Below are 15,623 nucleotides of genomic sequence, written 5' to 3'. Positions count from 1 at the left end.
TCCACACGTTGCCAAAGATCATCTGGTGTGGCAGCTGGAGGTGTAATCTGGGTCACTCGTTGAGCAACCATGGACCACATGTTTTCTATCGGCGAAAGATCCGGAGAGCGAGCCGGCCAGGGAAGCAGTTCAATCTGGTTATTGACGAAGAATCTTTGGACAATGCGTGCCACGTGTGGTCGCGCATTATCCTGTTGAAATATGGCTGTGGCCGAGCCCTGAAGGTAAGGAAGGACAACTGGCTCCAGCACCTCGGATATGTAGCGCCGGCTATTTAAAGTACCGGCAATGCGTACTAGAGGCGTGCGAGAGTAATATCCAATACCGCCCCATACCATAATACCCGGTGCAAGACCAGTGTGGCGGTGCATAATGCAGCTGTCCAGCATCCTCTCTCCATGGTGTCTCCACACTCGATTCCGACCATCGTGGTGCTGCAGACAGAAGCGTGCCTCGTCAGTAAAGACAACGTCATTCCATTCTGCCGTCCACATCCGTCTGTCATCACACCATTGGCGACGGAGACGTCTGTGGTTCTGCGTCAATGGTAGACGAAGCAATGGACATCTTGCGGACAGACCACTCTGCTGTAAACGGCGTCGAATGGTACGCGCAGACACTGGATGATGTGTTACAGACGCAATGTGCTGTGCTATGGTTCGGGATGTCACTGAGCGATCGTCACTGCCATGTGCACAATTTGCCTATCAGCACGTGCAGTGGTGCACCAAGGTGAATGCGATCGACCACGTCGGTCCGTCGTACCCTCCTGCATCCAACGGTCACATATCCGCATTACAGTTGTTTGGTTTCATCCAACACGACTAGCGATTTCTCTGTATGATAATCCACAATCTCGGTAAGCCACTATCCTTCCTCTGTCGAACTCAGATACTTGATCAAACAATGTTCGCTGTTGTCTAAGAGGCATAACTGATCGTCTTGTGAAACAACCACAAGGTAAACACACGTGCCAAACATACACTCGTCGAAATCGCCAAGCCTTAAATGACGTTATGAGGTGGCGCCACAGGCGCGCGTGATGTGCGTCTGCGCTGAAATTCTAATCAGTTGCATATCTCATTGCTGTAAACCCATGGTGTAAATTTCACTTGATTCGGATGCTTCCTTCAGGGTGTTGCATTTACAGTGGCCAGCAGTGTAGACTGAGCTACTTGACAGAGAAAGTGCAATGTAACTCCATATAAGAATGTTTGCACACAGCGGTATAAAGGTTCTGGATGTTATGGCTACAATAATGTTTAACCAATGCCATTTTTGCTTCAAATTACAAAATGTACAGTTCTTTCTAGATATCACTGTGAAGTGTCATCGTAAGAATGATTACCTATAAGAGTTACATTCACAGTCAATCAAAATATATTCAAATGAAAATATAACTCATTGTCTCTATCTACTGTTGTTACAACATACATCACACTCCAGATGATGACTTAGAGTGGTGGCAGATCAAGCATGCTAGTGATGCAGTTTTACAGTGGTTGCTTCCAATCTGTCATTGCATGTTTACACACAAGTCCTGTAAATTGCTGGTGTAGAGCTGACATCCAATAACATCCATGAAGCATTCATATTACATGAATCTGATGGTTAAGCCATCATTGTGAGTGCTCCTCAAACCACCTTATACTACAGTCAGGTAAAGGATGCTTATGCAGGAAAACTCGCTACAATAGTTCATGCAGGTGTGTGGTCAGTGTGATGCAGTTGATAAGAGTACTAGTGGTTGTTGCAGGAGCACAGTCATCCCATAGATTCAAATAGCAGATCCTGTGATGAATTCAATGAGATGGTAGCATTTGATTTATACTAGTGATTCAAATAGGTTGCCCACTAGCTGCAGTAGTAGTTGTAGTAGTAGTAGTAGTAGTAGTAGTAGCAGCAGCAGCAGCAGCAGCAGCAGCAGCAGCAGCAGCCCTACTGGATTGAGCAAATGGTTTTTAATGGATGACACTACTGTATTGTTCTTTGACTAACACTGGTTTCCACTGTTGTTATGCCTTGCTGTGATGGAAATTTGTTATTGATGTAGACAAAATGGTAAACTCCATTCCTTCCTTTAAACAAATAGCAGTCTAATGTCCAGGCCAGCTTTGCAATTTTAAGTGATTTTAAGCCGATTCCTCACTTAAATTGTAAGTGTTTTATGTTATACATAAGGCATGTAATGCTTCCAGTAGATTTCCAAATGGGACAGTTTAGGAATCTAATGGTATGAGCAATACATGAAAGGTTTTCATTATCGTACAATTATGATAATGAAAACCTTTCATGTATTGCTCATACCATTACACTGATTGGATAGTGGAACCTCTGTTTGCAAACTTCCACGTGATTTCTAAATCATTTTTTGATGAATGTCAGTATGATTCCTTCAACAAGAGACTTCGTGCAGGAGATCTTTTGCTGGTCATAATAGCAATGGTCAGTAGATGTGATGTGAGTGCAAGCTTGGAGAAATTCTATAAGCCTTCTAGGTTTTAGGGCATTGAAATATGTGTGACTGTAGTAAAATATTTCTGAAAATCATTGAACTTACAGTTGTTCTAGGCTGTGGGGAGCTGGATTTTGTGAAGGCTACCCTGAAATATTTTGGATGAAGATTGGACATTGAATATTTTGTACCAAGTGTGAATATGGTGAGATACTGAGCAATCTCCCTCCCATATACATCTTGTATAGTTCACCTGTACATACTTCAATTCCAGTCAGTTCAATACATATAATTCCAGTTACGCACAATTGTGATTCATCTTATCACATGGTATATGGCATATGTTAGACTAGTATATACGGGATCAACTGTCTGCCACAGGTGGTGTTACCGTCATGGATTTTGGAGCATGTATAAGAAGCTTTAAACTGTTAAATGCACATTTTACTTTGTGTGATAATAAGAAGAAAGTGCAGTTTGTAAAAAAAAATGTCATTTCACAGAATAACTGCATGGGATGTTGGTCCATGGGAGCAGATTGCCCATCATGGTAGTCACTTCCATAAATGTATCAAAGACTACATGATCCAAATAACTCCTGTTTTTATATCCTTTAAATTTAGCTTCTATTGGATGGAAATCAATTGGAGCACCAATAGACTTAAGTGTGATTAGAATTTCTGTTTATAGGAGTAATACTAGCAGACGTACTCACACCTACACACTTCTCTAATGCCTCTTTTTAAACTCTATGTTCCAACACGTACTTGACATAATCATCAAACAGTGGTTTAACATGCGTTATTATAGATTTTGTCTGTCCATGGCGATCCATATTGCAGCGTATAAGCTGCGCGGGTTCACGACACTTGGATGCTTTAAATATAGTCACTGTTTTGAGTCTTGAGATATTAATCTCATCATATCACCTCCAGACATGTTGACAATGGATGCGCTGATACTGTCAAAGATAGTGATTTAGAAATCCTGTGGAAGTTTGCAAATAGAAGCCTCACTGCCCCACCAATCAATAAAACCTTGGATGTATTGCTCACACCATCCGATTCCTCATCTGTTGCTATTTAGGAATCTGCTGCAAGTTTTACAAGTCTTTTGTGTAACATAAAACACAAGTGATGTGAGGAATCAAGTAAAAATCTCATAAGAATGTGATGCTAGCATGGATGTTAGGTCACTTTCAGTTTATATCAAGGATGATTGGAGATTAACATTTCGTATACATCAGTATCAAATTTCCACCACATCAAGGCGTACCCACAACAAAAATCAGTATTAGTTGAAGAATAATACTGTTCTCTAACAAATAAGTGTATGGCCATTGTGGTACACTTAGCTTAAAATCTATGGTATGAATCTTCTTCTTCTACTACTACTACTACTACTACAGTTAGTGGGGAACCTATTTGAAACTATACTATGAATCTGCTGCAACTACCTTACTTAATTTTCCATGGGATATACTGTCTGACTCTATGGAATGAACGTGCTGCTACAACGTCCACAAGTTCTCTACAAGCTGCACCACACTGACCGCACATCTGTGTGAACTATTATAGTGCATTTTCTTGCACAAGCATCCTTTAATTGACGGTATAAGTCTCAAATCATGCTACTGTGGTCCTAGCCATCAAAATCATCCGATCTAAATTCATATAGGACATTATTGGCATAAGCTCTACACCTGCTATTTACAGGAGTTGTGTGTAAACATGCAATGACAGATTGGAAGAAACTGCTGTAGAACTACTTTGCTAGTATGCTTGATCTGCCGATAATTGTGAGCCGTCATGTGGAGTGCAACATAATTTTTAACAGATATAGATCAAGACATTTAGATGGATTTTCCCATTTCATTGACTGTGAATGTAACTCTTGCAGTTAATCGTTCTTATAATAACACTTCACAGTGTTATTTAGAAACACCTGCGCATTTTGTAGTACAAAGCAAACTTGGCATTTGTTCAATTATTGTAGCTATAACATCCAGAACCTTTATACTGCCGAGTGCAAACATTCTTCCCTGGAGTTACAGTGGTTGTTCCCTGTCAAGTAGCTCCATCTTATGTTGTGAGGAAAACAGCAGGTCTTTATGCAGCTCTTATAGATGTGTGGTCAGCAGACCAGTCAGTACTGTTTGGATGATTTTACTTCAGAATAAGGACCTAAGTACTCTAGTGTGGTGTTAAATCATTGTCAAGTGAACACTGTGAGTTCTGACACGTGTTCAGTGCTGCTACCAAAGCCATGAAACACTCTTCACTGATGTCCCATTCATGAAGTCTTAGAGGTTATTATGCATTCTGTGGAATGACTGAAAAAATTCCAATGCCCCAATCAGAACACCTGATGCCATTTTGTTTTCAGGGGTTACAAATGACTGCATAAGCTTGGGAACAGTTTTCTGTTGTTCCTCAAATTCTAGGTTGTGTGAGATAAAGGTTTTTGATGAAAAAATGAACAGTGTCCTTGTTAGTGGATTATATAATTAATTAACAAGCATTTTAAATACAGTGTCACATAGATCTCTTTCTTTGCCACGTCTACAAATACATGCATCTCTCTGTAATTTGTTAACAAATAAAAAAAAATACTTCCTGACAATTTGCTTGATCAGGAAATGTATATTTGGTATTCTATAAATATTTTTGAAACATTTTGCCCCATCTGATGGAGGATGATTCTTTGAGATTACCAGCCACTTCTGTTGACAAAACTAAAGATAATAGATAGAACAGTCGTCAGCCCAAGACTGCAAAATAGACAAAACATCGAGAAATGACAGTGAAAGTCTTGACAATTACGTTGTGCTGTTTTGTTACTTGGTTTGATATAATTGATCAGCTGCTTTCTTGTATATATTTAATGCTTATTTTTGTTGTTTAACTTCTTGTAGTTGACAGTGGTTTTGGTGGAAATAGTATGCCATCATCACTTGAGTTCAGAGTGTCTTTCCTGTATACAGGGTGTCCCAGGAGGAAGGGTCAGTATTCAGGGATATGACAGGAACTACCATCCAGAGCAAAAAAGTATAGTAAACATGGTAAACTGCATACCGTAAGAGCTATGAGCACTTGTTCAGTAGGAGAGATGTTTCAAAGTAGCAAAGATGAAGAAGAGCTTGTAGCTCTTAAGGTATACCTTTTAGAATCCATGTTGACTAGGCTTTTTTGCTTTGAATGATTATTCCTGTCATACCTTTGAATATTGAGCATTCCTCCTCGGACACCCTGTATATTCCATCAGATCTGAGGATTCCATTAAAGTTGTATTAACATTTCTCATAACTATATGCAAATAACCATTTTCTCCAACACAGTAACTAATCTCAGAGATAGACTTTATTTGTGTAGGGAATTATGAGGTTTGTTGCATAAGGAGTTTACAGTGTGGTTTGTCTAACCAGTTGAAGATGTTGTTCCAGACTTTTTGTTGCAATAAATATTGTGATAACATAGTTCACAAACTGAATTGTTTTCCAGAAATACTGGTATTAATTCACTGGTATTTTTTTTCTTTTTGGGGTGTGTGAAGAAACTTTACACCAATGTTACTTTACATCACAAAGACAAAAGTTACTCTTTCTTCTTTTTCCACAGCCTTTCCTAGTTTTACAAAAATTCCTACTGATGTAACTACAAAGGCTGGGAGTACAGCCCGTTTGGAATGTGCAGCCACTGGCCTGCCTCTTCCTGAAATAGTGTGGCAGAAAGATGGTGGAAATGACTTTCCAGCAGCAAGAGAACGCCGCATGCATGTAATGCCTACAGATGATGTCTTTTTCATTGTTAATGTTAAGGCATCTGATATGGGAGTATACACTTGCACTGCCAAGAACACGGCTGGATTCATTGTCGCAAATGCTACCTTAAGTGTTTTGGGTGAGTACAAACCTTGCTTGTTAACAAATTCTTGACAGGTGTTCCAATACACATAATAAAAATGTACTTACATTACTTTAAAGATATTTATTAATTTTACTCTTACCTAAAGGTTTCATGTTTTCAGACAGGATGGGAAACTAGAGAGGGAAAACTGTTCAGTCAATTTAAAATCATTTGATCATGTGACCGACACACAGATAAACAATATTTAAGAGACAATTGTGTAATTGGTCGTAAAAAATAGAACTGGAGAAAGTTGGAAAAATTATCTTAATAACTTGCTTAGGTAGCAAAAATCAGATGTACGCTGAATAACTGAACAGGGTGATGCAGTGACTCTGAACTTGCATTCAGTATGACAGTGTTCAGATCCCTGTCTGACCATCCAGGTTTAGGTTTTTCATGGTTTCCCTAAACCACTTAAAGCAAATGATGGAGTGGTTTCTTTGAAATATAAATAATTGATTTCACTCCTTGCCATCCCCAATCTAAGCTTGTCATTTGTCTCTAATGATTTGTTGTCAATGTGATGTTAAACCCTAAGCTACCTTCCTTCCTTCCTTCCTTCCTTCCTTCCTGTGTCCTGAAATAGGTTGGAAACTCACTAACAGCTTTATTGATAGAAAATAAAATGTGATAAATGGTAATGTCCTAAAGAAGAACTTCATTTTTTCATGCTGTGAGATGTCATTTGAGAAGAACTCATAAATATAATCGGATGAATCCTTTAAGTGGTTTTCTGAAAAACTGTAACTGCCCAGTAAAAATCCACTGCAAAAGCTTGCTTTCAATTATGTACAAATATGGGCTAATAAAGCGAGGAATAATTCTGCAGAACATTTACGTAAGGTGAAAGTGCCATTTCAGATGAGGATTTATACAATGAGGTCTGGATTCTGAAGATACAGAGACACAAAAGCTTAAACAGTGTAGTTGAGGCATTGATTGGTAGACAGGTACATAAACAAGATCAAACTTGTAGCTATGCTTTTGGAAAATGTCTTTTTTTAGCTGTGGCTGTTTCTTCCATTGTTTTTGTAGGTAATTGGCCAGCCACATTTTCCTGAGCTGCTATTTTAGGTATTTCTTACTTACTCTACCCATTTTAAACAGATTTGACAGACAGGCATTGTTTGTAGTTTTAAATTATGGATGATTGTGAGTGATTAAATGATGATCAGTGTAAATGAGTGAGAGTGGATGAGATTTTAACTGAACTTTTATCATAGGAACTTTTTAAATATTTACCTTTTAACCGCATTCATCCCCTAAAAATGGAGTGAGCGTGGTGAAACTGCGCTGTTGAGAGTCACAATTTAACTTCTACGGTGCCAGTTTTGTTACCTGTTCATATACGTTAAGTGGTCAGGTACCTGTAGTCCAAATGATTCGAAATCATGTTTACAATATTCATGTTACATTTTAATATATTGTACAATTATATATTATTTTATTGCATAATTTTGACTTAAAGTTTTGTGTTTGTTTATAATTTAGAACCTCCATCATTTGTGAAGCCAATGGAGAGCAAGGAAATAACAGCAGGAGAACCAATTGTTATAGAGTGCATGGCATCGGGCTCACCAAAACCAAAACTGGTTTGGAAAAAAGATGGAGGAAATTTGATTACAACAGAAAGACATTTTTTTACTGCTGAAGATCAGCTGTTGGTGATTGTTAACACAATACCTTCTGATGCAGGAACCTATGAGTGCGAGATGTCCAATACTCTGGGAACCGAAAGGGGTTACTCCAAGCTGACTGTTGTTCCAGGTAAGTTTGGCAACTTCACAATAATACTTATGAAAGTAGTAATGTTAAAGTACACACAAGTGAGCTTTGAATCAGATGTAGATTAAATGCAGATCGTGTGCTCATTTGCTTGAAGGTTATGTATGGCCATTTAGTTCAGAGTTACAGAATACAAATTTTGGCCATTGTAGTTTATGATTATGTTTCAATTGGAGAAATCCTAAGTGTGGTTAATTCATGGATCACAGCAGCAATTTAGTTTCACATGTGATTTGCAAGTTCACTGCTGGTCATTGAAATTACATCACAAGGAAGGATAGGAAATAAAGAAATTTTATTTACATTATATACACAGTATATAGGAATAAAACATGTAGGTGATTTTGTGGTACACAGCTTGTGAGTTGTAGTACACAGATCTGCCACCTCTGGTACCAACAGTAGCTCTAACTGGCTGGGCATCAAGTGAAACAGAGCTTGGATGATAGATATGGGCACATCATTCCATGCTGCTCCAACACTATGCCAGAGTTCATCAATTGTAGGGACTTGAGAAATCTCGAAAACAGGTTGGCCAGGGCCCCAGTTGAAGACACTCTGTATCGAGGTAGATTGGGACAGCATGGGCAATTTGTGATTTTGTATTTTCTTGTTGCAAGGTAACATCGTGGAGACTTTCAAAATAGGGTGCATCCACTGGTTATTGTCCAGATTACTGACGGTGAGAACTAGATGCCTTTATGATCGTGATGATGAATAGAATCACCATGTTCGCTCTCCTCATAGCCTCCATACACTGACACTTCCATTGTCTACTGTTGTCATTGAGTGCACCCCTGTTGGCACCTCTCTGCTGCTGCATTGAGAGAAGCCATGAAAATGGTCACCGTACTGACAGTCTGTGGTGCTTCAGACATTTTTGCACTGTTCATCTGGATATTTATCTTGCTGCAAAGAAGCCCATTTCTGACTCGAGGTATATGACGTAGCTGTGTGATACATCGTGACCGAGCAAATTATTTGTTTTTCTTCATGGACGCTATCAGCATGGGGCCATTCTGATCCTCCATGACATTAAGTATGTCCCTCCTGACCTCTTCGATTCCGTGTTCACGTGATAGTTGTGGGATCCCGACTGTTGTGAATAGCAGTATTACAAAATGATAAACCACAGGCTCAATAGGCCACAATCCTGCCATTGTTGAATTCCAGCAGATGTTAGTAGACATTTCTTTCTTATATATTGCATGAAATGATCTTCTCACTAACAAACAACATTTTAATGTGATTCCTCAGTGAGAAACCTGACACGTAATCGTATGTAAAATACAGAATGTAAATGACATTACTTGTATCTACTTTGTGCACTGAAATGCTAATCATTTGCGTAGCCAAGCTTACAGTTCCTGCCAATTTGATTTTTGGTGCATGCTGCATTTGTAGTGTTGCGAATTGAATGGCCAGTGGTATGTTAGTAAAAAGTGTATGTTGCCTAGAAAAATGAACTGTTGTATTGTAAGTGCTTTGTAAAAATATGATAGTAGTTCTCAAATAGTTTAATCAGAATATTTTGCCTTACTGATTTATTCTGTTCTGTTCATTTGTCAGTGCTCACCCACATTACTATTGATTGTTTTCTGATTTCTCTTACTGAAATAGGTCATGTAATTAGCTATTCATAAATAGTAAGGTTTTATTCTTTCAAATTATATTTACTAAATTTTTTGAATGAAATATCTTTCAGCTGATCTTCGGATAATTTAAATCACCTTTTTTTGGCCAGAAAGGTGGAAGGGTTTTATAACAATACTGCAGAATTTAATTTTACCACTAGAACCTGTGGGATACCAAAATACTAACAATTGAAAGAGCCCTCCCTCTTCTTTTCCTTCTTTTTTTACTGTTTTTTGCCAAAGTGTTTTATAATAAATGCATCACATGTTTCTCATTAGCTGTAATTTTTTGGATATATAATGTATTTTGTGGTACAAGAACCAGAAAATTTTAGGTAATGTGATTTTTTATTGTTTCATACAATGAATTGATATATACATCTCTTTTTAGCATCTGCTGTTGGTGTGACAGATGGTGATATAACAGGAATCATCATCATAACTGTAGTGTGTTGTGCAGTTGGGACTTCGGTGATTTGGGTTGTCATTATCTATCATACACGTAAAAGAATGGGTTTAATGGAAGCCGGAAATGATGCCTGTCCTTATCCGAGCACACTTTTGCGGTCACATCCGGACTGCAGAGGTTCTGTTCCCAATCTCTATATTGATGTAACATCAGAACAGTCAAGTGATAAAGATAGTGGCACAGGTGATTCTGCAAAGCGCAGTAGTGATGATTTCCTGTTAGAGAATGGGCACGCTGTAGCTCTAGAAGGTAAGTTGTAAACATGTACATTTCGTGACTATAAATATAGATGTTAACAGTTACACTACATTTAATATAATACTAATGCTTCACTTGATGTAAGAAATATGTGGTTCAACAACAGACCATTATCAAGTGAAGTATAAAATTTACATTATCCCTTTAAATGGTAAATTCCATTTAATGGCCAAACACAACTTATATTCCCGTTCACAGCATACTGGCCAAAATGCTGAAAGGTAATATACAAATATTTTACTAATTGGACCATTCAAATACTGCGGTAATACATGGTAATCGATAGTTTGAATAAAGAAGATAGATATGTGAAGTTGTGAAGATTGGATATCGTGTTTGTGGATCATAGAAACTGGCACACAATGAGTATGCAGTATCTTGATAGGAAAGTTCATCACAGCTCCTCCTATAGTCTGTGGCTCAACCCTTTAGACTTAAGACATGCACATTAGTACTCAAGAACCAAACAGAAAATCTTTGACTGTACTGATCATTCTCAAGTGCATGGTTCTGTAATATTAGATCTCCAATAAATGTAAGAGATTAAGTGGTTTGCGCAAGACATAATGAAGCTGCTCAGTGATGAACTAGTGAAAACAGCTACTTCAAGAAGAACCTTCATCTGTATGATTGTCCGGTAATACTTTAAAATCTTGATTTATCATGCTAAATATGTTCATTTTTCTTGAAATTCTGTGTGACAATGGAAATGTTAAGTATAACAACACAAAAAGACTTGTAAAATACGAATTGGGAGAATTTCGGCACAGATGCCGTGATCAGCGTACATTTCATTTATAGCAAATATTGTCCTACAAAACACCTAGTGCAGAGCCAGAAATTTTTACTAGCTCTAGAAGAGAAAAAGATTCTGTAGTTAATAGGAAATTGCACGACTTTGAGACATAGAAAATGAGTAAGTCAAAATAGCTTCCAACATTTGCCACGTAATTTGCATCACTTATGAAAAATCTAGTTGTAAAGACAGATATTTCCACATAAAAGCAAGCTGCAAAGATAGAATAAAACTCTCCCCCCGCTCTCCTCCTCCCCACTCTCCCCCCCCACTCTCTCCCCCCCACTCTCTCTCCCCCCCCTCTCTCCCCCCCCTCTCTCCCCCCACTCTCTACCCCCCCACTCTCTACCCCCCACTCTCTACCCCCCCCCACTCTCTACCCCCACACTCTCTACCCCCCCACACTCTCTACCCCCCCACACTCTCTACCCCCCCACTCTCTCCCCCCCACTCTCTCCCCCCCGCTCTCTCCCCCCCGCTCTCTCCCCCCCGCTCTCTCTCCCCCCGCTCTCTCTCCCCCCGCTCTCTCCCCCCCCCGCTCTCTCTCCCCCCGCTCTCTTCCCCCCCCGCTCTCTTCTCCCCCGCTCTCTTCCCCCCCCCACTCTCTTCCCACCCCACCCCCCCCGCTCTCTTCCCACCCCCCCCGCTCTCTTCCCACCCCCCCCGCTCTCTTCCCTCCCCGCTCTCTTCCCCCCCCCCCGCTCTCTCCCCCCCCCCCCGCTCTCTCCCCCCCCCGCTCTCTCCCCCCCCCCACTCTCTCTCTACCCCCCCACTCTCGCTCCAACACTGAAAAGAAACAACTAGCCATTCTTCATGTGGGAGCTAGGTACTGCATTTTCTTGCAGGGTACAACTCCTGAAAAATGAGAATTGAGAAATACTTTTAATAGAATGTTCCCGAGTGGTAATTGTTGTGGTTCGTACACAGAAGCAGTTTTGGTCACACCTACTCTGACAAGGAATGAACCATACCAGCTAGAGTATTACCATCAGCTGCTGTGTGTGAAAGGTACTAGCACTATCATCTAACCTATGTTCTACAATATTGGGGGCTATTTAGTTAGTTTTACTATGGGTTCAAAAGGTATCATTCCTCTCTCAACAATCTTAAACATGGGGGGCAGTAAAACAGCAGTCTTTGCTACTTGGTCAACTCTCAGAAGTGTATTTTTTTAATCTTGAGGTCTGTTAAGTGGCAAACTTAATGAAATTAAGACTTGTTCAGAAGGCCACAGACAACTTTTGTACCTCTATACCGTAGTTACTCAGTCATTACTGAATCATTTCTAAACCTGCCCCCTCCCCCCCTCCCTCCCTCCCTCCCTCCCTCCCTCCCTCCCTCCCTCCCTCCCTGCCTGCTTCCCTCCCTCCCTCCCTCCGTGCCTGCTTCCCTCCCTCCCTCCCTCCGTGCCTGCTTCCCTCCCTCCCTCCCTCCCTCCCTCCGTGCCTGCTTCCCTCCCTCCCTCCCTCCCTCCCTCCCTCCGTGCCTGCTTCCCTCCCTCCCTCCCTGCCTGCTTCCCTCCCTCCCTCCCTCCGTGCCTGCTTCCCTCCCTCCCTCCCTCCCTCCCTGCCTGCTTCCCTCCCTCCCTCCCTCCCTGCCTGCTTCCCTCCCTCCCTCCCTCCCTGCCTGCTTCCCTCCCTCCCTCCCTGCCTGCTTCCCTCCCTCCCTCCCTCCCTGCCTGCTTCCCTCCCTCCCTCCCTCCCTCCCTCCCTCCCACCCTCCCACCCTCCCTCTCCCCCTCCCTCCCTCTCTTCCTCCCTCCCCCTCTCCCCCTCCCTCTCTCCATCCCTCTCTCCCTATCTCCCTCCCTCCCTCCCTCCCTCCCTCCCTCCCTCCCTCTTTCGCCCTCCTCTTTCTCCCTCCCTCCCTCTCCCCATCTCACCCTCCACCTCCCCCTCTCCTCCTATCCCCCTCTCCCCCTCTCCTCCTCTCCCCCTCTCGCTCTACCCCTCACCACTCTCGCCCTACCCCCCCCCCCCACTCTCGCCCTACCCCCGCCACTCTCGCCCTACCCCCGCCACTCTCGCCCTACCCCCGCCACTCTCGCCCTACCCCCCGCCACTCTCGCCCTACCCCCGCCACCACCACTCTCGCCCTACCCCCCGCCACCACCACTCTCGCCCTACCCCCGCCACCACCACTCTCGCCCTACCCCCGCCACCACCACTCTCGCCCTACCCCCGCCACCACCACTCTCGCCCTACCCCCGCCACCACCACTCTCGCCCTACCCCCGCCACCACCACTCTCGCCCTACCCCCCGCCACCACCACTCTCGCCCTACCCCCCGCCACCACCACTCTCGCCCTACCCCCCGCCACCACCACTCTCGCCCTACCCCCCGCCACCACCACTCTCGCCCTACCCCCCACCACTCTCGCCCTACCCCCCGCCACCACCACTCTCGCCCTACCCCCCACCACTCTCGCCCTACCCCCCGCCACCACCACTCTCGCCCTACCCCCCACCACTCTCGCTCTATCCCCCCACTCTCTCTCTCTCTCGGCCCCCCCACACTCTCTCTCTCGGCCCACCCACTCTTCCCTCCCCCTGTTCCTTCCACCTCTCTTCCTACCACCTCTCTTCCCTCCCCCCCCCCCCCCTCTCTCTCTCTCTCTCTCTCTCTCTCTCTCTCTCTCTCTCTCTCTCTCTCTCTCTCTCTCTGTCTCTCTGTCTCTCTCTCTTTTATGTTAGCTCAGCTCTTCAGTATTACTGTCAGCTTGTTTTGCATTGTGAAACTTGTTCTTTTTCCAGACATATAAAATGTGCACATAGATGACAGATACCAAGGCAGTGTTCTGTAATATAAGTTTTGCTGAGCAGTTGTTAGTGTTGTGACCTTTATGCTCTATACACTGTCCTTCATGATCTTGATGGTCTGACCAATGTATTACATGCTACTCCTACACAGAATACAATAGACACCCACCTTATGTAAACAAGGCTCATATCATCCATTACAGACCCTAAAAGATTGCTAATCTTAGGTGGTAGTCAGGAAATGCACTTAACACCATGTTTCTGCAGAATATAACCAATTAGTATCAAGAGTATTAGTTATTAGAAGCTCTAGTGTTCAGTGTGTAATGGAGCCCCATGTGTTCAGGGCCAGAAAGAAAGACAATGTACACTCAGTATGTCTGCTGGGATTGGAGGGAGGGGGGGGGGGGGGGGGGGGGGGATTCGTGCAAAATGTGGCGGAGGCCTTATAAGTTGTGGCTCATTTCAGCACCAGTGACACCTGTCACTTGGGTACTGAGGCCATTCTCAGTTCATACGAGTATCTGGCAGAAGTAGTGAAGGCTGCTGGTCTCACATGCAGGGTGCAAGTAGAGCTCACAATTTACAGCATTTTTCCCATAGTTGATTGGGGTTCTTTGGTTTAGAGCCGAGTAGAGAGTCTCAACCAAAGTCTTAGTAGAGATTCATGCATCTTCAAAAAGATGGATGCGCAAAGCGTACAACAATTACACCATCATACCTTAGTAAAGGATCTAGCGGAGTACACAAGAATGTTCTGGTCCTACTTAAAATCACTTAGCAGTCCAAAGGCTTCTATACAGTCACTCATTGGCCAGTCTGGTGTGGTAATAGAAGATAGCATAAGGAAAGATGAAGTTTTAAATTTTGTATTTAAGAAATCGTTCGCACAGGAGGGTCATACAAACTTAGTCAGTTGGTCATTGCACAGATTCCCATATGGAGGACACTGTAATGGAAACCCTGGCATAGAGAAGCAACTGAAGGAGCTGATAATGAATAAGTCACCAGGTCAGGATGGAATCCAAATCAAATTTTACAAAGAGTACTCTACAGCATTGGCCCCTTACTTAGCTTGCATAACATGAATCTCTCACCCAGCAAAAAGTCCCAAGAGACGGGGAAAAAAGTGCAGCTGAATCCTGTACATAATAAAGGTAAAAGAATGGACCCACAAAATTACAGGCCAATATTCTTAACATAGATTTGTTTTGTAGAATTCTTGAACATATTCTCAGTTGAAGTATAATAAATTTCCTGGAGGTGGAAAAGTCTTTGTTCAAAAATCATCACGGATTTAGAATGCATCACTCACGCATGACTCAGCTTGCCCTTTTCTTACATGATATCATGTGAACCATGGATATAGGGCATCTGGCAAATTCCGTGTTCCTAGATTTCTGAAATGCATGTGACATGATGCCTCACTGCAGACTGTTAATGAAGGTATGAACATATGGAATAGATTCGCAGATATGAGAGTGGTTTTAAAACTTTTTAAGTAATAGAACCCAGGACATTGTCCTCGACAGTGAGTGTTCATCAGAGACAAGGGTATT

At 42.4% G+C, this 15,623-nt stretch overlaps 1 protein-coding gene across 1 annotated transcript in view; it reads left to right on the top strand.

Moving 5' to 3' along the window:
* Positions 1 to 15,623, top strand: part of LOC124721522 (leucine-rich repeats and immunoglobulin-like domains protein 3) — a 94,091-nt gene that overhangs the window by 68,017 nt on the left and 10,451 nt on the right. The window contains exons 10-12 of the mRNA XM_047246540.1: positions 6,073 to 6,354; positions 7,855 to 8,130; positions 10,174 to 10,500. Coding sequence (XP_047102496.1) covers positions 6,073 to 6,354; positions 7,855 to 8,130; positions 10,174 to 10,500 — 885 coding nt within the window. The remainder of the gene's footprint in view (positions 1 to 6,072; positions 6,355 to 7,854; positions 8,131 to 10,173; positions 10,501 to 15,623) is intronic.

This window comes from Schistocerca piceifrons, chromosome X (genome assembly GCF_021461385.2).
Source record: "Schistocerca piceifrons isolate TAMUIC-IGC-003096 chromosome X, iqSchPice1.1, whole genome shotgun sequence".
NCBI classification, from domain to species: Eukaryota; Metazoa; Arthropoda; class Insecta; order Orthoptera; family Acrididae; genus Schistocerca; species Schistocerca piceifrons.
Note: the sequence above shows the minus strand (reverse complement) of the source record. Positions and strands in the feature narration are given on the sequence as shown.